The sequence below is a fragment of the Harpia harpyja genome, chromosome 14 (assembly GCF_026419915.1).
Source record: "Harpia harpyja isolate bHarHar1 chromosome 14, bHarHar1 primary haplotype, whole genome shotgun sequence".
In the NCBI taxonomy this organism is placed as follows: domain Eukaryota; kingdom Metazoa; phylum Chordata; class Aves; order Accipitriformes; family Accipitridae; genus Harpia; species Harpia harpyja.
In genome coordinates, this window is record NC_068953.1 from 23,846,302 (window position 1) to 23,868,858 (window position 22,557).

Genomic DNA, 22,557 nt, shown 5'->3' on the forward strand with positions numbered 1-22,557 from the left:
AGTGCAGAGGAAATTCAGGGCATGATGATAACTTAGATCCCAGCAGTAATTTGGATATCCCCACTTCTGGCAGAACCCCAAGAGTTTATAAGATGTGGTTGTTACAGAGGTATGTCAGGAACTTGGAGGGTAGAGACTGGGAATGAGCCAGTACATGGCTTTGGCAGAGCCCTTTGATTCCTGCATGCCTAAGTTTCCCCAGCTCTTTGCCATGGGAGTGCCAAGGAGGGGACCATCTATGTACGAACTGCTTTGCAAGCAATCTGGAAAGGAGAGATGGTAAAAAGTACAGTTCACAGCTGAGTTGTCTCAGCACTGTTGTACCTCTGTGTTTGAGAGCTGAAACCAGGGCTGCTTCCCATATGTGAAGATCTCCCAGAGGATCACCCCAAAGCTCCAGACGTCACTCTCTGTTGTGAACTTCCTGTACATGATGCTCTCTGGAGGCATCCAGCGGATAGGCAGCATGGTGTGTCCTCCAACCTGGGTGAGGGCAAAGGCACAAGGAAATCTGAGTGATGAGAGCCCTGAGGAAGCGGTCAGCCCTGACGTGATGTGGACAAACTCAGGGCCTCCCTGTGAGCTACATCGACAAGGAGCTGTTCAAAAAAGCTGGGCTGGCTACCGCCTCCCCAACCACCCATGGGCTTACCCACCAATCCCACCTGGTTAACATGATGGATAGGGACTGAAATGTATCAAGATAAATGATGTCCTCTCCTCCCAAAATGGGCTTGTAAAGAAATCAAATGACAAAATGCCAAGAGTATACTCCAGCCCTACAGTCTGATGAACCAGGAGGCCAGGCAAGAAAGAGTGTTCAGCAAAGTATTGTGCTGAGTTTTGCAGGGCCTCAGTGCTCTGACGCACCCACCAGAAATACAGCGTGAGGTTTGGCTCTCTTCAGTAAGGTTTTCTAAAAGCCATGCACAGGCATCTGCACATCACCTAATTGCATGAAAGATTTTGTGCTCATAAAACTGTGCTACAGGCCTTTTCAAAGAGTGCTTTGAATATGTAAATGACTGCAGGACCGCACTGCAAAAAGGCGGTCTGTTTGTAAAGAACAGGCTCTTACAGGCAGGGATATACCCAGCATTTAATGGAGGCAGGAAAGCCAGCCCCTTTGGAGAGTTTGGAAATGGAAGAGCCAATGGGTGAAGTCCCATTGGGTATGCCAAGCCAGGGAAAGGCACTTTCTCCGTCAGGGTCTACCCTTCTCTAGGGCACATGAATCCAGCAGGTATACAGCAGGTTTGCAGGATGCATGCAAACAGTTTGAAAGCAGATGGATTTACCTTCAGATTCACTAGAGATTTCTGAACAAGTGTCTCTGAGCAGGACAAGTTTTTCTCTGTTCTGTCCTACATAAGAAGCACCATCTGTGGGGAAATAGCTAATTGATAAGACCAGCCGGTGCTGGAAGCACTATGGCTGCAAGTCTCCAGCACTCATTTCTGCTGAGGGCAAAGTGTCCAGGGTTTTAGTGGTGATGAGAAAGAGCGCTTCTGTGGCACTGCTTGGAAGACTGCTTGTCTCATTACAGACACCAAAAAAGCAAGTGCTAATAACTTTGTAGCACTGCAACTGAATCAAACAAACAGGCAGAAATCTCTCTGGTTCTATGAAGGATCAGGGGAGAAGGTATCTGGTATCTAGATTTCCAGCACATGTGTGGCTATTCAAAATAAAGAGATTGTTGTGCTCGCTTGGATGAAAATGTTTCTTGTACAAACAAAAGCTCTCCTCTGAGCTGCCAGTCTTCCCAAGCTGCTACAGGTTTCTTTGCCTGATTAAAGTAGAACTAGTGTGGGGAAGGGTCAGTACAGAGACACGCTGCAGAGCTTGGAAACAGGAGGGATAGTGCTGGGGAGGTGTGTTGGAATAGGGTGTGAAATGAGTATAATGTTTAGCAGGCTTTCTGCACAGAGGGTGTGAGTCAGACTTCTCTGGGGTTTGACAGAATTTGGACTTGGGCTTGCAATGTTGTACTCAGAGGTCTGCAGACCCACCCTTTTTCTAACTCTGAAACAGACCCTCCCTCAAAAAAGAGAAGGAGTTTTAGAAGTCTCAGGAACATCTTTCTTTCCTAAGTGCAGAGGTGCTCAGAACTGCAATGCATGAAGATAAAAAGCTCATTGCAGCTCTACACCTCCTATTTAGAGATGGCTTGGCTGGTGTGTTCTCAGCTTGCTGCTCTGGACTCCCTAGAATGTTCTCCCATAATGGAAATCATAGAAATATGCTTTTCTTTGTTTGTTCCTTTGAAACCCTGGCTGCAGTTTTAGCTCTTTCTTGCATTCCCAGCTTTTACAGGTTGCTTTCCCTTCTTGTGAAGGGCTCTGAGGAAATGTTATGAATAGAACAGGACATACATCAAACTTGATTGTTGCAAAAACTGTTTTGTGCTAATGCTTATTTTATTGTCCTTTAAGTAATGCTAACTCTTCAGTTTTCCAGCAATCTCAAAATGATTACTTATTGCAAAGCACTCTACATTTGCAATATCCTGAATCTTGCAGGATCATTTGAGATTACAGGTAGTGCAACATATTGAGCACAATTAACTCCTTTTTGAACAGGTCTTACAGCAGTTCAGAATCTACGAACCAGGTTCTCATCTTTCTTACACAAAAAATATTAGAGCAGTATCGCTTGAATGGGAGGGCCCTGATTTACACCACTTGGGGATCTGGCCCTGAAAGTAGAGCAGAGAAACCAGTAGTCCCATCTCAGTTCTAATAAGCTAAAATAAAGTCAAGGTCTTTGGTCTCCTCTGGATACACCCTGGTGAGGAACTGCCAGTAAAGTGACATACACAGTCAATGGTTGTCCCAAGGATGTGACGACACAGTCTTGGCTTAGCTCATATGGTGGAGTCCAGTGATTGCCAAAGCATTCCTTCCAGCCCTGTATGTCATGTGAGACACATCTTTTACTAAAAATTAATCTGGTAATAATTAATAATCAAATTAATTTGGGGGGAAAAAAACCCCAAGCAATGCCCAGAAATGTGTGGGTCCCCAAATATGGCTCAGCTATGCTCATAGATAATAAGGTATTCTTTGCATCTCAAACAGGGTGCCACATCTTTGAGAGCAAATGTTAAGTCTTGCACTTACTAGCCAGCTATAAGCAGAACAGGCATGAATTAAACTGTACCATAAAACTACTGCAGTGTCTAGCCTAGCACATAAGGCTGACTATTACATTTTAAAGCACCTCCTTTGACTATCCCTTACTGCTTCCCTCAGAAACTGATTAGGATTAAAATTCCCATTTCACAGATGAAAAAACAGATGCAGGAAGGCAGGGAAAGGCCCTGCTCTGAAGCTGTATCATGAGTGAACACTAAGTCGAGTCTTCTTGGTCTGCAGTCAGCCATACACTGTTATTTGCTGATGTAGCAAAATCATTTAGAGCTGAACACAGAGGGATTGTGCTACTGATGCCATAGGAAACAGAGTGTGTCCAGGGTGACAGAAATCCTTTGCATAACATGTAGTGGCTGTGATCTGTGTTATGCCACTGTAGACTTGCATGTGATTCTCACGGCTACATATGTCTTTTACAGGACCAGCCATTGCCAGAAGCATAAAAGCAAAAATGATGCTATTAAATCAGGCTAAAAAAAAGATGCTGTTTTTTTCTTTTGCAAAGTCAGTTTACATGGCATGTCCTTGGTTTTTGAAAGAATTGTTATTGTGTCTTTAGACAGAAGCTGAAATTTTGTTTCAGTCGAGCTCCTGTTTGCTCAGAGCTGGGCCTGGCAGGTTTCAGAAATAAGTGACCATGCAGGACTTATGCTTGTCAGCAGCATGCTACTTCTGAGTCTTTTCTAAAACAGTCATGTCACCTTCCCACCCTATCTTCCTCCATTTCCCTTGGGAGCCAGGGATGGGGGAGCCCAGCCATCATGGAGGTTCATCTTCTAAAGGCCCCTACAGGTGAAATGTCCTCAAACAGTGGCATTGCAACATGTCCCCTGGAGATACTCCACAACCTGGAAGAGGGATTTGCTTTCGAGCAAAAATAAGGCAAGTAAATCCTCTTCTGTTCCTCTCTTTAAATCCTATGATGCTGCCAGGCTCGCCCCTTCTTCTTGTTATTTTAATGCTTCATAGACCTGCAGACTGGCCTCTTTATCCCATTGCCATGGCTGTCTAGCTTTGCTTGACATTTTTAGCTCTCTAACTTTCTCTCCCTAGATCAACTCCCCATGCCCACATTGACACATTATTCCCACTGCTTTGCTCTTTCAGTTTGCAGTACTATCCTGGTAATAGAGCAATCAGTGCATATCCTCTGAGCGGCCAAAGTTTCCTTCTTCTGTCTCCATTTCAAGATCGCAGTATCACCTACTTGTTTCCATCCCTTTCTAATGGATACTCCCAAGGGCATGACCTGGTCTACAGCCATATGTTTCTGATACTCCAGGGCACCTGGCCTCTGCTCTGAAGCCTCATTACACATCCAAGCCTGTAGACTTGCAAGATAACCAGCCACTCCCTTTTGAGCAGCTTATTGCTGTATTAGATATGAACCTCGGGGAGCTGGGGGAGGTTCATGAAAGGCCAGCGTTAATGGCCATTAGGGAGAGAGATAATTACTTAAATGCTAGTACAGCACTTTGACGATGTAAAGCTATATAAGTGCTACATACAAGTAGTATTATAAGGCTTGAGGTTTGTCTGCTAGCAAGGAAAGCTGGTGTCTAGGAAAAAAATTCTCCTTGTCCCAGCTTTCTGAATGACATCCAGCTGATTAGGAAGGGAAAAGATGACACATTATCCCCAATGAATTCAACAGCACAGCAGCAGGTAGTGGAGCAGCAGTGTTCAGCGAAGACTGGGCAATATATCTGCAGTTTGGGCCATTAACAGAGATAGCATGGAAATCAAAACCAGAATACGGCTGAAAGACCCTTATGAGAACTTTGGACTGGTGGGCATCCAGATACTGACATGTTAAAGCTCACATACTAGTTCCAGGGCTGTAGCACAAGGCAGCATTCAGAGGGGTGCTACTGAGCCATCCTCTCCATGCTCACAGCTGAAGGTTGCTTCATGAATCTCAGCTAAGAATGGAATTTGGTCTCTGGCATACTCTAAGGCTGTGCAGTCCTTTTTGTGCAGTTTCCTTCCCAACTTTGAAATAAAATAAAAAATAAATCAGTGCTTTTGTTTTCCTTGGTCATTTGACATTTGCTTTCCAAGGTTGTTTCACAGCTTTCTTCCTGTTCCTGGCTACTTCAGGGAGGCTCTGCTCCTGTTCCTGCCTTGGGAAAGTTACAAGAACCACTGTAGGTGTCTTCACATGGTGCAGCATTATTTGAGCTTCCCTTTTATGTGCAGGAAGCTGAAACATTTGAGTTTGTACAGAATCACGTAGCAGTAGTGGAGACCTTGGCACCATTTCTTTCCAGGAAAATCCACTCAACACTCAATCCACTCGACCTAGTGATAAGACACACATTCTCTGATTGCTGTCTCTGTTGCTGCTGCTGTAGGTAGGGATGACCTGGGATCTTCTGTAATTGCAGACCTGGCTGTCATCCCAGGCTGGGCTGCACCAGAACATATGTCCTTTAGACCTCAGCTCTAGGAGCTGGGTGATCCCTGGAAGATACTTAGCTCTGAACCTTCCCCCAGCAGCCAGATGTATGTCCCCATCAGGACACATTGATTCCTGCTGCGGGCAGGATGTGTTATTCAGCAGTTCTGTACAGCCTTGTATGAATAAGAGCCACAGGTGGCTGTGTCACCCGAGAGGACACAAGGGCAAAAAAAAAAGCAATGCAAGCAAGAAGCAGGAAAAGCATCTCTGTTTGGCTAAGTTGAGCTCTTGGGAGAAAAACAAACAACAAAAAAACCTGCTGTAGATCACGCCTCTGTGAGTCGAAGTTTGTCAGATGGGGTTGCGGCATGAGAAGGTGGCTTCTCAGGGGCGAGGCAAATGGTAGTACGTGCTCATGGCTGGGGATCCAGGAGGAGACACTCCTTCTCTGCCTTCAGTGCAGGATCCAGCAGTGCTGATTGATAGATGTTTCCCTATCAGATGTGCCTGTATTTTGCCTGTGTGAGTCCTGACAGATTCCTGGGCACCTTTTGCAAATCAGAGGGATTAACTCTGACATGCCAGACAGAGCTGAGCTTTGCTGAACATTAGCTGTCCCGCACTTCGTAGTTTTAACTGTCACCTTACTAGGCTCTTAAGTACCCAAGTAGTTTACATCAGAGGTAGCTGAATTTAACTGCAAGTTGTGACTGGATGTGATTCCGGAGTACTTTATCTGTAATTTCCTTTCAGCTTATCCAGAAAGAAAGGTGCTAGCTGCATCTGAGACTGCACCATTGCCAGAATTACTGTGGCCTCAAAAAATCCCCAGGGTGTTTTCCTGACTGAAAGGCATCATGCGTTATGGCCGTACCAGCCCCCAGGCTGAGCCTCTTCTAAGAAGTCATTCAAAAGCTGTCACTGCAAACTCTCAGCATAGCCCTGTCCTTGCCTTCAGGTCTTGTGCCTTTGCTCTGCTGCTGTCATAGCCAGTGCTGAACATCATAAGCCTAAAAACATTCAGCAAACAACAAAAAGCTTCTACCAAACATTTCAACTTACCTGACTTACTTATTGTGTCCTCGCCATGCAGCACTCTGCATGTGTATGCTCCACTTTCTGGGAATGGCAGATCTGATCCTCTCCTAAACCTCACTTTCTACACCAACCATCTTTTCCATTGCAGGCTCTGGCAGTGCAGCAATGGCGGGCTTGCTGCCTGCTCCCCTGCATGCCAGTGGCTGAAGACATCTCATAGCAATTAGAAAGGGATCGCAGAGGGGTTTCGGAGATTTACAGAATGCACAAAGCAACCCGTAGCTGTTTCTCCTACTTGCATGCAGCTGCACTGGGTGTCCCAGCCTTGCCCAAAGCAGGGGAGATACAGGTCGCCTGCTGCCAGAGGGGAGAGGGTTGGACTTACCCAGAGAGAGCATGGGGAAAGGAAGCAAATGTCCCTGTCGTGAGGTGATGTAAAGAGCCGGATGGATTTGCTCAGGAGCAGGAAAGACTGACCAGGCAGGATTAATGCAAAACTGAGAAGGGGGTGAGACCTTCCTGCTCTCAGTAGGATTGTTTGGCAAGGGACTGTTTGTTCCCCCAAGATGCACATACTGTGTTTAAACATGAGGCTAAAAATAAAGCCTACCATTGACATTGTTTTTCCTTACTTCATTTAACAATCTAGTTGCTTTATGACCTGTAATTCTGAATCACGTTGAATCAAGCGGTGTAATTTGCGAGCAGGGACAGCGGCCTTTCTCCCTCTTCCCCTCATCTCTGCTCCACTGAGTGTGTTTTAATCCCACGGTTTTCAGCATTCCTAATGAGCCATTAACAAGCTGCCAATTACTTATGCAAATGAGGGGGGGGCAGACATGGAGGGGTGGCTGTAGCTAGAGGTAAATTCTGCTACCTCAAAACGGCCTGAGATAAATCACTGCTACTCTAAGAGCTGCCTGTACCCAAGAGTCCTCTCAGTTATATTATCTGCCATCTAAAAATGCCAGAGGTAATGCAGAGGATGGTTAAGAAAAGGGAAACAGAGGAGTAATCGCACATATATTTTTAATTATGTTTGCCAATAATCTATTTGGTGTGCTCCTTACCACTGTTCACCCCTCCCCTTTTCTTCCCAGAACTCAAAGCAGCAGGACCCCCAGCTAGGAAAGGGCTACACAACCAGTCTGCAGAGAACAAAGGCCAGTTTCTCATTCTTGTATAAGTAAATGCTCCAAAAGCCATGGTCTCCAACACTGGGACATAAACTGTGAGAAACCAGAGCCATGCCTCATTCAGCTGGGGAGATGTGGGAGCAGAGCAGCTGTAGTTTGCAAAGCACCTAGTAAGAGGTCAGCAAGGCCACCACCAGGTCCTAAACCCCTGTCCTAACAGTTGCTGCTAGAACCTTCCCAGTTGAAGGAGAGGTGACCAGCCTGCAGATCCCCTGGACCACCTACTAAAAGCTTCTTGTGGCCCAGAATGACAAGACCCCACACTAGGTTCTCAGACAGTGGAAGAAAGCGATAGCACTGGGGAAGGATACCCTGGTGGGAGACCAGTGGCTTCCCAGGAATCCCACTGCTTGGCTGTGGGTTGGCACTGGGCAGCTGGGCAGAAGGGTGCATGCAGATGGTGGCCTCTGTGGTCTTCTGCACTCAGCCACAACATGGGCACCACATCTGGGCTGTTCAAAAGCTACCAGCTAAGCCACCTTTCTTCTCGTCACTGCCCAGATAACAGCAGAGGCTGGGAAGGCCACTAAACCTATTCAAACTGCAGCCATCAGATAGTTTGTCAGGTACTGTAAGGATTTACCAATTTGTCTCCATCAGGCTGGAGACCCTTGCACCACACCCCACTTTTTTAGGACAGGCCTGCTCAGAGACATGCAATGCCCATGAAACAGCACAGCTGTCGGCTGGTTCCAACTTCAGAGGGGATCTGTAGTCTGCAAAGACTGCTTGTGCCAACAGAAATTGTCCATGACTGATCTGCATTATCATTTTGCAGTGAGCTGGTAATACTACAAGAAGTGTTTAATAGCTCAAAAGCTAATCAGATAGAGGCTAAGTTAAACCATCATGATGCAAGAAATGCGTCCATCAGGATTCCGCTCCTTTTGCGACACAGAGAATGAAAATCAGCTCAGTTTCTGGCTTTGGAAAGTAGGAAGATTTGCCCAATAAATCTTAACCTGGCGATATAAAAGCAAAGTCTCAAAATGGCCTGAGAAAGGCAGCTTAGGAAATAGGACCAATAAAGCACTTGCATGTGCGATCACTCTACGCTAAAATGCTTTCAGATTGGTATCTCATAATCTCCCCTTCCATCGTCCCTCTCTCTCTGTCCTGACAGTGACTCCCCTCTGGGTAACCAATAACGCTCCGTCTTTGTCTGCAGCCAGAGCCATTCCTGACTGAGGACTATACATGATTTAGATAAGGCTCCATTACTTAACTTCTGGATGCTGGATAATCAGTTCAACTGCCTTGGCATTAATCATAATAATATTCAAAATTCATTAGGCTAGATTGTTTGGAAATCTATTTCTTGTTAATGTCAGATTCATTGAGCATAGGCCTGGCAGCATACAGACAGAAATTTAATACAACGGAGGGTATAGGATCTCCCTATAGAAGCAGTCCCTTTCTTTACGTGCAGCTGGGCCGTGATCTGGCAGCTCCTGCCTGGTTTGTCATTTGTGAATCTTGTTAAGTAGCAGTGAAACACTGTGAGCATGCTGCCAACATGCATGATGTTGGTTAACCAAGGGACATCTATAGAAACATATAGCTGAGTATGGAGTTTTTACAGGGGAAGGTTAGATGCTCAGATCTGCACCCACAAATCTCAATAGTATCTTTTGTTTCTAAAAACTGGTCAGGCAACACAGAGACTTTTATGTGCAATCATGGTATGGAGGTACAAAAATCAAAAGTCTATTTAAAATAGAAATCTGTTCCTTGCTTTCCTGAAAACTTACGGTACTTCAGATTAGAGGATGGGGCCTTAGTCCTTTACCAAGATGAAAAAATTTCAGCAATAAAATAGCTGGATCATTCCTTCTAGCCAGTTTCTTGTAGGCCAATTGAGGACGGGTCCCAGTGGTGCCCTTCCTAATGGTTTATTTGGCCTGTTTAAGCATTTTGGGTGATGGTGCTTTCCTTCAGGTACAAATTCTCACCCTCTAGTTGAACAGTGGTTTCTCAGCAGGGAAACATCACAGAAATATAGAACAACTTCAGAAGATGCATACGCTTTCTCTCCTATGAAGGCAGTGCAGGCACAGATGGCATCTCAGACAAACACGTTGCAAGCTGTGTTAAAATAAAGAGCTCATCATCGGAGGCTGCAGTGTCACACCTACTAATGATGTGATTAAACTCATCAGTGCCAGTGGGAAAGCTGTGCCAGCTCTGGCACTGTTGAATGGAGAGCTGCATTTCACAGTAGAGGCAAAACCCAACTCCCCCCACCCATAAGTGAGGCTGCTGTAGAGACACATCGAATATATGATGTTAATGGTTAAACTTCCTGAGGCATAAAATAGGGGAGGTTGCCCTGGACAGGCCCTTCCCATGCCCGCCTGAAGCATCCCTGTCAAAAGGTGGTGCGGCATGCAGAGGAGAGGCTGCAGATGGTGACAACAGGCAAAGAGGGACAGGCCCAGGAGAAGAGAGCGACTGCACCCATCTGAGTACAGTTGTGATGAGGGAACAGCAGCAGCACTGGGAAGTGGCAGAACTAAAACCAGCAACAGCCAAAATGGTGGCACCTGCAGAAGAGGAGGCTGGGGTTTGGCTGCAGGATTCTGCTGGAAAACAAGCTAAATTTGAAAATTTGAAGGAATCAAGCATTGCATCCTCTTCTGCTCTATTTTTCCACCTGAGACTTTCTGTGCATTGAAGTTTCCTCCATTCTTTATCAAGTTTTCCAGATGCCCTTGAGTAAGACAGAGTTGCTGGAGTCCCGTGCATTTTAACCACTGTGTTAAAATTCTTCCTCCCTACTTTATTTAGCCAGAAGCGTAAATAAATAAGCAAACCCACAAACACAGGAACCTGGCTCCCAGATGCCATTAGAGCCCTCGAGCACTAAGTGGCCATCACAGACATCACTGGTTGCCTTCTGCTCCCCTTCCTGCAGCCAGCCAGACACTCCACCCCAGTGAGCCCCGCCGGGACCATTTTACAAACCCAGCACCCGGTAGGACACATCTGACTGTTTTTGCCATAATATAGGACTGCTTCTAGATGGTCAGCTCCCCGAACTGGGTGAGTTTTCCTAGATGAGTCTCTAGCCACCTGCTCTCCATTAGGGTTAGCCACAAGAGGAAGTACGGAAGGAGAAAGTGAGTCTAAGGAAACCGCTAATGTTCTGCAGTGTCTGATAGGATGAATGACCCCTGCAGACATATGCTGAGCAGACAGGACAGTCCTCAATTATGTCATTGCTGGAGCATTTACTTCAAGGAGAAACGTGACTACAAATGCTGGGCTTAAAGCCTCTGGATAAGCCGCTCTAGTCCAAGAGCGTTAGGTATGTGTATGCAGCATGCACAGGCAATGACACGCATGTCTGCGTAGGAAACAGCTTCACAGCCCAAAGAGTAGAGCTGAAAAAAAACCCTATTAAATTTCATTCTGCCCTCTTTCCTTTGTGAGAGAGGGCCCTAAAGGATTTGCTAAGGTATTGATGGGTGCCAATCCATATATCCCAGTGGGCAACCCACAGCCTCCCTCAGGAAATCACAAGCAAATCTTGCCTACATGATGGAAATTTCCTGCTTGCCACACTGATTTTCCCCAGCCTCGTCCTCACCGCATTATCCCTGTGCTAACTTCTATAGACTTCTCTCACATTTTCTAACCTTCAAGCTCACAACCTTATAAATATTTGCAGTCAGGTAGCACATCTACCCACTCCGGTCATTCTTTAGACAAACTATTTACATACAGTTCTTTCTATCCTCAGCAATCAATTGCTTCACACTGTCTTTGTTTCTGCTGCCCCTCTCCAGAAGCTGTTGACCTTATGGATACTCTTTGTGGGGCTCAGTCAGGGACATGTGGCTGTGTAATAAAAGAGTATTTAAAATAATGATTGCTGTAGAGGCACACACTTTGCTCTTTGACTTAGGTCCTTTACATGGGTGGCTTCAGAAGAGCATTTGTTTCACTGGCACACTGGAAGCCACAAGCTTGCTGGGGAGCTGCCACCCCACAAGGGAGTGTGCTTGGTTCGAAGAGGACAGGGTTTATAAAGACAAAATGCAACATGGCCTGGGGCAGGCACAATCTCACTTTACAGTGATACTTGCTGTATATTGATCAGAACAGGCTCAGTGGTTTATTAGCCACCCAAGAGGTGCGATGAGCTGCTACTGGAATTTGTGCTTGATAATCAAAGACATTTGTCATTCTTCAAAATGCTCCGTGAGTAGGTGTTTGATTTGGGTGCGTGTGAAAAATGGAGAACAGCAATCCAGAGCAAGAGGCAGGGAGGCAGCAGGCATGGGTAGGGTGTCCTGCTGCCCACCCCTTATCCTGACCCACAGGGCATCCCTGCTGCGGCATCCCATGTGGCCCCAGGGACACCATCCCACAGGGCAGGACCCAGTGGCCGTGCAGCTCTGTGGCTCGGCAGAGTCCTCCACCACTGGCAAAGCTCTCCCTGATGAAGCTTGAAGAGCAGCAGCAGTTGCTGCCGTTCAGCCCCCGGCTGCCTGGCACACATAGCTCCCTCAAAGCCCTCCTTTCTCTTTTGGCTTTCCCACATTTCCTAGACAAACTGCTCTGGGTTTTTTTCCTCCCTCTCACTGACAGGTACAGGTGGCCTTGCTGTCTGCTCATTGTACCTCCCCCAGCTTGAATTGTAAACTATTTAACAACAGCTTTAAATGCACCTAATGAGTTTTCAGTCTGCACTCTTCTGCCATCCCTCTGCTTCTCTGACACCGGGAAGAGTCGTTTGGAAACCTATCGCAGACTTCCCTATGTTGGAGGTCTAATTACATGGAAACTGGTGACCTTGTAAGTACAGGGTAATCTGCTGTGTAATACCAAGGTAAATTATCCCAGTAATTCTGTCTTTTCCACTGCAGCCTTCTGCAGAGATGGAAATACAGCCAGTTAAATAGTAATTAATCTCAGAACCATTTGACACTTGCCCAAGCTGGTGAGGAGTAACCAGCAGAAGCCCACTGGCTCTGCACAGGGCAAAGGACAGGCTCAGGAGCCACCGCTCTGGGAGCGTCTGGTGTCACCTGGCCAAAGCAGGGGCTACTTTGTCACCCAGCTGTCTGAGTGCCGGCTGCCTGGGGCAGTGGGGATGGGCTGCTTTCTCAGAGCTGGATGCAGCTGTCTCCTGCCTGCCCTGTGCTAGGCATTGCTTATTCAGAGGGACACATCCAGAGTCATCTGCAGGAGGAAGGGGGCACCAGGGGCATGCCAATGCCCGAGGGGAACAGGCACCCGCCCTGTCTGCGTTAGCAGAATGGGGCCAGAGGTTCAGAGCTGCTCATCCGTGATGGGGGTGAGCCATCTGGAGCACTTTCTTACCGTCACCACAAGCGAGGTGCGTGGGAACCATCCAAACCAGCCAGGCACAGCCCCAGGCGTTCACCCTGCAAAACTCCAGGAAAACCAGCCAAGAGATTCACTTTCTTCCTCCCCACTGTGAGATGCACTTCGTTCCCTCCCACGCTAACAGCCTGTCGCCCTGGGGCTGGGGGCTGCCTGTCTGACCCCTGGTACCTTTGTGGCAACAAAATATATTTGCATACATTTTAGACCTGCTGACAACATTCCCTCTGGAGACCTTCAGGTTTTTATAGTAACCATGGCAATGATTTTCAGATTATAGACTAATAAAATATTTTAATTTGTTAGGAACATTAAGGTGGGCACTGTACGATTCTTATGACATTCAAATAGTGCTTAAAAAAAAAAGAGGGGGGGTTCTGAGTGCATTTCTTTTCCAAACAGGAGCACTGAAATAGAAAGTCAAAATCCCACACGCTGGTACCGAGATCAGCTCTGACACCTCCCCCCCTCTGTGCCTGTTTCACTTGAATACCTGCCAAGTTAAATAAGCAAACATGGGACTGCGGCGTCCTAGTTGCAAACCTGGTTTTGGAAAATGAGCTCTCCTCCTTAGTCACTCTGGTTACGCTGCGCAGCAGTGACCCGATCTAAGCATATATGACTCCATGTACCATTGGCCTCTATGAGCTGGGTCACAACTAATGGGTAACACAGAGTTTTTGCACCTCAGCCTATACTCACTTATTTCTTCCCTCTCGCCCATTCATTGTGCACTCTGATTAACTAACCGGACAAGAATGTAAAGCAAGCAAGTCATGGCTCTAGAGCATCCCATCTTCTCCATGGCACACAACATACACCCTGTGCCACAAGGCAGACTACTGCACCAGACCCTTTCCTCTGGCTGAGTAGCAATTGCGTGGTTTGGAGTCAATAAGACTGCACTGAATAAAGCAGGGGCATTTTGGAGGAGGAAAGTTGCCCTTGCAGCTCTATGGGTTGATATGGCTGATAGCTCTGTGCTCAGTTTCCTAACCTGTAAAACGGGGCAATGCAACTCACTGACTTCTCAAAGATGCTGTGCAGGCTTGTGCAGGCTTGTACAGTAAAACAATAAATGGCATGGAAAAGCCTGCCAAGAAAGGGAAAAATAGTCAAATGTTTAGCTCAGTGTTAGTTATACCTGAGACAAGAGAGACAGAGGGTTACACAATTAATATTATGGAGAAGAATAGCAAAGAAGTTCCTTTGTTCTGCGAGTACTTTTGCCTTGTACCTCAACCAGATCATACAAGATTAACGGCAGGTGATTATGTGAAGTCTGTACTACAAGGCTGAGGCACATGTGAGCTCGGACCTCCCCATTATCATTACCTGACCTTGCACGTTCCCTTTTGCAACTTCAGCATTTTTTTGTGGATAGGATATCTGGGTGGTTATTTTAAGAAAACTGTGTTAAATTTCTTGCTTCTGTGCCAGGTACCTGCTGTTCAACAAACGGGCCATGACTAAGCATAGACTGGAAATTAGAAGCATCTACGAGTTAAAGCAATGAGATTCTGGGACTGTCTTCCCTTAGGAGCGCATTTAATAGTGGTGCTTGATTATGAAAAGGATAAATCTGATGTGATTGATGCAACAGGGGATTGGATTTGATGATCCAGGGAATCCCTTCCAGACCTCTCTACTTCTAATGAATTTATTTTTTAAGGGTGGGGGGGATGCAGTGCTCTACTGATGGCAAACAACAGTGAAGCGTGGAGATACCTGCTGATGGTAGTGGGTCTCCGTCCCCAGATTTAACCACTTCCCATCACCAAGAAGGTGGAGCAGGTGTCTCTCCTGGTTCTGCCCATCCTGAACATACCAAGCAGAGGTGGGCACAAGGATCCTACCTGCTTCCCTTTTCACATTTTCCACCTACTGAGGACTTCCAAAATTCACTCTCCTTGAACGAGTACCACAGATGTCTGAGCTCATAGGTTCTCTATGTGTTTCTAAGGTACTTACCTGTCTCCCAACACCATAATGACTGTGTCCCTTGCAATGTTTTTTTCATGTGAATCTCCTTGGTGAAGATGAGCATGGACCACCTTTTAACAACAGGAAACTGAGGCACAGAAGGACTAACTGAATTTCCCATGGTGGCAGAGGACATTGGTAGCATGGAAGGGACCTGCAGCCTGGTCCGAGACTGGGATCTCACTGACAGACTGTTCTCCATGCACCTAACTGGGTTCTCCCTTTCACAACAGGAATAGCAGAGCAGAAAGTATTTTTCAGCCCAAGCGTTCACTGGTCTGGGATTCCTCTCCTGTGTCAACCCAAGGGGGCTGAGCTTGGGGTTTCTGAGGGCACAGTGCAAGGTTGTTTCAGAAGGGATGCACAGGGAAAGTGGTTATGTTCCTTTTTCCCCTGAGTAGTTTTAATTCTTTAATTCCTATTTACTCATAAGATAAAATGCTGTGATTTCTGCAGGATCAAATGGTGCAGGATAAGCTAAGGGAGTTTATTAATTAGCATGCTTTCAGGGCAGGGTAAAAATAATAAAAAGAAGCAACAGGATTGTAGATGATAGCTATAAATATGACCCAAGAATTACCTGACATGCCATTTTAGCCAAAGGGACGCTGTCATGTCAGTGCTGGGCATGGCACTCTGATAGTGAATAAAAATCATAAATGAGAGGGGCAAGGCTTTCTCTCTCCAAAATGTGGCTATTCACAGACATATGCTGCATTTCTCCAGGGCCTGATCCTGCAAATAATACCAAGTATAGCACTTCTGTGTGTGAGTGCTCCGCTGGCTTCCCCAGGGATTCCTTGTAGCAGTGAGTGCTAAGCCCAGTGGTAAGCAGTTGCAGGATCAGATTCATAGTGTGCCAAGCATTTTGGATGAAAAGAGCTATAAAGAAGTCACATATTATTATGTCACATTGCAAAGGTCAACCCCAGTATTTGTTCTGTCATAAGGACATGACTGAAAGGGAAAAAAATAGTGTCAGGGCACAGGGGAAAATCATTTTTTAAAAACTGCCTTCAGGGCTGAGGACACAAAATTACATCAGTGCTTAGAACTAAATTCCCATCCACACCCGGCAATTCAATTTGGGCTCAGAAAGGCATAAATGTAACAAAATCTCCTTTTGGTGGCACGTCTTCTTATCTGCTGACATATCCTCTGTAAAATCAGTGATATCTAAACTCACACTCCCATGTGATTCTGGCAACAGTCAGGAACTGCCAGAGACCTGCTCCGTCATGGATCCCGGGAGGGCTTTGCGAGATCCACTCAGCTGCTTAACACCACGTAGGTATTCACTTAATCCCCATCGTTGCTGGAGCAGGAGGAGTGGTGGTGGCACTGGGAGGAAGCTGGGCGGTGGGACAGCTGGTCCTTCATCACCTGGCCAGGAGCATACACCTCACCTAGCAATGTCACAGGGAAGTTTGGATAATTGGACCCCAGTAATTTGTCCCAGTCATGGCTACTTTGCAAATATTTATGCCCATTGCTTTGGGCTTGCTGGCACAGAGAAGCTATTGAGAAATTGTGCTGGTTTTGGCTGGGATAGAGTTAAATTTCTCCATAGTAGCTAATATGGGGCTATATTTTGGATTTGTGCTGGAAAAAGTGTTGATAATCCAGGGGTATTTTCCTTATTGCTGAGCAGTGCTCACACAGAGCCAAGGCCTTTTCTGCTTCTCACCCCACTCCACCAGCGAGGAGGCTGGGGGGGCACAAGAAGTTGGGAGGGGACACAGCCGGGACAGCTGACCCCAACTGACCAAAGGGATATTCCAGACCATATGACATCATGCTCAGCCTATAAAGCTGGGGGAAGAAGAAGGAAGAGGGGATGTTCGGAGTGATGGCGTTTGTCTTCCCAAGTAACGGTTATGCATGGTGGAGCCCTGCTTTCCTGGAGATGGCTGAACACCTGCCTGCCGATGGGAAGTGGTGAATGAATTCCTTGTTTTGCTTTGCTTGCGTATAGCTTTTGCTTTACCTATTAAACTGTCTTTATCTCAACCCATGAGTTTTCTCAGTTTTACTCTTCTGATTCTCTCCCTCATCCTGCTGCAGCAGAGAGTGAATGAGCAGCTGTGTGGGGCTTAGTTGCCAGCTGGGGTTAAACCACAACAGAAATAAAGTGTGGAAGCCATCACTTTCCTGCCTTAACTTATGAGGGGTCATAACTGCTCTGCACAGACAGTGTCTTTGGGTGGATTAGCTCGATCCACTTCGAAAACAGACTCAGGCAAACGCTTCCCAACTTTCTGGATCAACAGAGAACTTTCTTGCGTGCCAGCAGCAAAACCACACAGTACAATCAAGTTCAATGTTTGCCCCTCTCACAGGCTTCTGCAGCTCACCTCCAGCAGCCTTGCAGCTTGCTGGCAGTGGCTTCAGGGATGCTGTGACAGTTGGGGACCCACTGGGCTGAGCATCCCTACACAGAGGCTCCAGCATGCAGCAAGCATAATGGGATGATGGCTCGCCTCTGTGGAAGGGAGGGCAAGGTGAACAGAGGTGTTACCAGCCCTCAGCTGGCTCACACGGCTCCCATCAGCCACGACCTTGGCAAACCCAAACTCCTTTGCACTATCAGAGCATCAAACTCACACCAATCCCTCGCTGCTGCTCCTCTGGGCAAGGGATGGGAGCAGCAGTGGGGCAGTGATGGTTGACATCCACTCAATCTCAGCTGCAAGCATCCAACCGGTCAGACACTGAGGCTGTGTCTTGACTAGCAAACACAAGGCGTCAGGGCTGGCATGTGACAGTTCAACTGTTCAAATGGTCTGGTTTTAGTCCACGCCAATTTGACAGCATCCAAACAACTGTTGAGAGGACAACACAAGTCAGGGACAGTCCCCTGTGAGCAGTGCAAATGCCACCCTGCTTGGAGATGCGGAGTGGTTTAGCTGCACAGAGACAAATCATGCTGCGCTCGCTGCCATCAAAGCCAGAGGACGGCCCATCCTGTCCACTAGTGCAGACACAGCCTGAACACCCACAGAGGAAGACTGCACTGAGGACTTTTGCATTCATCCCATATCATCTCGCCATACAGACAAGCCCCAGAGAGTTGCTCTAGTAGAAACATGTGCAGTTCCCATCATACACGAGAGCCCCTTCACTGCCAAATGCACTAGACCCGACCTAGTCCCAAAGCTGCTCAACCCCACGTGTCATTTCATGCTCAAGCAGCACCAGTCCCCCGCTTCCAGCTGCCCCAGGGGTCGAGATCCACTCACTGTTGCAGCTGCCGGCGGTGCCAGTCTCTGTCGCTGCCACGCTGCGCTGAACTGGCCCTTCGGACGCGGCCCTTCCTGACAGTGAATGGGTGAAAACAAGGGAAGGAGACAAACAAAAGAGAAGGGAAGGGTGAGAGAGGGAGGAAGGGATGGGGGGGATGAAGCAAGGGGACAAGAAGGGAAAGGGTATGTCTTTAACTGAACTGTATGTCTTTTACTGGCTGCAACATCCCAACACTGCACAACCCTTGCTGTGAGGGCATGGGGCAGATGAGACCCTTTGGCCCTGGTTACCACCACCTTACATCCCACACCATCACCTGCACCAGTGCAGAGGGAGGGCGAGCTGGGCAAGCATCAAGGGGGGCTTAGCCTCCTGAAACTTCTCCTTGGACTGTGAAGCCACATCCCTTGGGGGACCCAGAGTCCTCCAGACAGAAGTTTTAGGAGGCTTGAGCAGTTCCTCTGTATCTGGTACTCAAGCACCCTGCTCCTTGCCCATCGCCAGCCCTCCTGGGCATAGTGCAGGGACCCTTCTGCCTCTGCCAGCAGGACAAGACCCAGGCCTGATGTCTTTACTCAAGCCAGCTTGGGTTAGCCAGAGTTAAGGGCATCATTGGCCAAATGTCCAGTGAAGCAGATGGTACATCACCCTACACTTCCCCAAAAGTCCGTGTCCCACCAGTATTCTCGCAGGCTGGGGGAGGAAGAAAAAAACAAACTCATCCCACAGCTTCTGATCACCGACAAACCTGCCAGCACTTGCAAAACTGAACCTTAGGAGGGGACAAGGGAAGCGAAATGATGGAGCAGAAAATACAGCACTACATTTTCCCACGTATCAAAGTAGGAAAGATTTGGGGAATGGGAGGGAGGAGAAGGGGTAGGGATCTCAGTATGCAACTTAAGAGTGAATGATGAGCATAAGGTCCGCTGACTTTCTAGTAAGGTGTTCGTGTTCCCACCGGGACAAAAAGGAGACAAAATCCCAAGACGAAAGGGAAGTTGGTGAGCAGAATGGTTTGGGGGGATACTTCTGGCTCTGCTGCTTAGGAGCTCAGGCTGACAGCTGTCTGGGGAATACCAAAAATATGACCTCAGGGTGTGTCCAGCTAGTCATCACCCTGGGCGCCTTCCCACCCCACACCAGAGGTGAAAATTGAGCTGCTAAATGTAGCTGACAGCTCATTCTGCTTGGGGAATTGCCCCGTCAATGACTGACTCACCGCCTTTCCCAAAAAGTTGAGGTAGGAAATGGGTGAGGGAAAGGCTCAGAAAATTGTTTCACGATGGTTGTTTAAATTGCCTCTGCATTACAATGTTACAGTTAGGGGAAAAGAAAAGAGATCTATCGCATAAAGCTGCATCCTAAAGCCAGCTGGGGCAGAGGTACGGACATTGGAAAGAAGCAGAGCAAATGAAGTCATCCAGCAGTGGAAAAAAAACATCAATATAATATAGTGCAGAACAAAGCGAATTCTACCTCAAACACAGAGCTGAAAGAGAAACATCTTGCTCTGTCAGATCTATTACCATGCATTTATTCCAATAACAAATAACTAACCCAGAGAGTAACCCAAACCTGATTTATTCCTCCATCTAAGTAAATATGAAGAGGCAGCCGAATCTGACTGTAAAAAACACTGATCTCATATGTTTTCCTTGTATGTGTTGGAAAAAATAGGAGTGGAGTTTCTGCCTTGCTGCCAGGGGATGCTGGCAAAGCATTTGAGCTATAGATATTGTATCTTGTCACTAATGACTGCAGGGAACTAAAAGGGATTTGGATTTTTTAATGCTTCACATTAATTGATAATTTGGTCTCAGAATCCACAGTGGAACACAGGATTTGCTATATTGGATCAGTCTAGTGGCCCATAAAATCTGGCACCTTGCCTCAGTGATGCTCAGAAAAATTATCATCCAGTGTCTTTGCTTATAAGGTTGCTGGCCATTTCTGTAAGGCCATACAATTGAAAGAGACAAAAAATCTTTCTGGCCTGTGCAGCAAGCGTCTTTAAAACCCTGAAACGTGGTTTTGGCAGGGCTGTATTACATCTTTTTTTTTTTTTTAATGCAAGGAAGAAACTTTAACTACAAACATTTTCTAATAGACACGCTGCTGTTTTTCCTCTTGGTCACCACAACCCAAGTAGTGAGAAAGTGAACTTGTGTTTTCAGAGGGCAAATGAGAACACGACTGAGGCCAGAGAGGGGGATATGCCTTGTACTGAGCAGAATAATATTGATTAGGCAGTGTAAAGATTTCCCTCACTAATTCCTTTAGCAATCTTACCAAGTGTTACTCGCATAATTGGATGGGGAAGAGAGAGGTGGAATCACTTAAGCGTTCAAAGCTCAACACACACCAAGAAAAGATTCCTATTTTGTGTGTGTGTGCAATTTCGTGCATCGTTGCCCCTTGACTGTACATTGAACATGCTCTCTTTGACAGCCTAGCCCTAAACAGCCTGTTTATTAAAGACAGCTGCTTGCAAATAGGGGCTCTCTCCATCCAGCTGGCGTGGAGAAGGAGCTCGCTGTGGCTGTGAGAGAGGCAGGACTACGAAACAGGGGGATCAGGAGGGGAAAGCCTGTGGAAACTCCAACCATGCAGGAATCAGGAGGAAAAGAGAAAGGCAGTGGTTTCTTTCCATGCAAACATCTTAATTAAGGAGGATGATGAAGATATTTGCATCTTAATTTTTCTAAGGAGGTCTTCAGTTTGTCTTTAAGCAAAGCATAATTTAGCCATGCTCCCACTAAACTGGCTTATAACTTCTCTGCCTCCAGTTCTTCTGCTGATCATACTGAGGTTTGGGGATGCTCCCCAGCTTTCCTGACCAATGTGAGATCTCATGGCTGTCCCCATGGTAAAGGAGAGCTGAGATCATGGTCCTGCAGGTGGGAAGGCCGGAGGAGGCCACTGGCCAGCTGGGATGCAGTGGGGAAATGGGTCCAGCAACCTAGATAAAGTGAGAGGGGAGTGTTTTACACATCCAAGTCTCCCTCGATTGTAAGTGGCAGTGCTCCTTCCAAAGCGTGAACGGTTCATTTCCATATGCTCAGGAGCACACATACTGTTTCTGGTCCACCTGGGCATAGAATAATGAAGCTCACTGGCATATGGTTCTCCACCTTCTGCTCTAGCTACAGTTAAAATCGGGCCACCTTGGTAAAACCCAGGAACCAGCAGCTTCTCTGGCTTGCCCTGTACAAAATCCTTCCTTATTTCTGGTAATACCACAGAGGCACATGTTTTGGATGAATGTCCACCACGGGAAAGTTCCCCTGGCTCAAAACTAGGCACTGTGCTCTTTTCCATGTATCTCACAGCTTTCAGGCTAATGGGACATTCAGGGTGGGGACAGCAGGAAGAAGGGAGCATATTGCATGCAAGCAACCTCTAGCAGGTGTTTGGGAACCACACTTGGACAATACAAATTAGAACAGGGGAAAAAGACAGTTTCACAGTCAAGGGGGGGGAACTACTCAAGGATTGGCAGGGGTCACAAGGAGCTTCTCTTGCCTGTCTGGATCTGTTGGCTGCACCCAGGGACCACTGAAAATGGAAAGGAGTCTTGCCCTCCCTTTTTAAGGTTTTATGGGAAGGGAATTGCTTTGAAGGAAAGAGCTGCTGAAATCCCTGCCGGAAACCTGCTGTCTCAAGTTTTCACAGCAGAGGTGAACAGGCTTGGGCAGTTTGGCCACATTGAGAAACAGTCCCAGATTTCTGAATTGAACTGAATCAAATCTCTGACTTCCTGGCGATGATGTCACTGCCCCTCACCTGGGTCCAGCATTTGACTGGTTACTCCCAGTACTCTCCCCAGCTCCCAGGAAAGCAGAGATCAGCCTGGACAGTTTTTAAGAGCAGCCAAAGTCCAGTCAGCTGGAACCCTGACCTCAGTCAGAGATGCAGAGGAGAGTATGGAAACAGAAGAGCCCACAGTGTATGTCCCACAATACCTTCCAGTCCTCAATAATCAGCGGCACAGAGATTTCCTGAAACAGGGGAGGTATTTCGTGTCTGATAGCCCCTGATAGATTACTTTGCTTTTACAGTTCTGTTCAATCACTTTTTCAACCCATCTCATCTGTTGGCGTCTACCATCTCCTGAGACAAGGAGTCCCACCACTTTACTACCCATTGTAGCATCTCCATTGGATCTGAACCTGCCATGTACATCACC

At 47.0% G+C, this 22,557-nt stretch overlaps 1 protein-coding gene across 2 annotated transcripts in view; it reads right to left on the bottom strand.

Annotated features, from left to right (window-relative positions):
* The window catches only part of NTRK3 (neurotrophic receptor tyrosine kinase 3), a 229,099-nt gene that overhangs the window by 12,278 nt on the left and 194,264 nt on the right, over positions 1 to 22,557 (bottom strand). The window contains exons 16-17 of one of the 2 annotated variants that reach the window (XM_052807890.1): positions 18,365 to 18,439; positions 325 to 483 (exon numbers count right to left, since the gene is read on the bottom strand). In XM_052807890.1, the coding sequence (XP_052663850.1) occupies positions 325 to 483; positions 18,365 to 18,439 (234 nt within the window). The remainder of the gene's footprint in view (positions 1 to 324; positions 484 to 18,364; positions 18,440 to 22,557) is intronic. The other variant, XM_052807891.1, reaches the window with a different exon arrangement.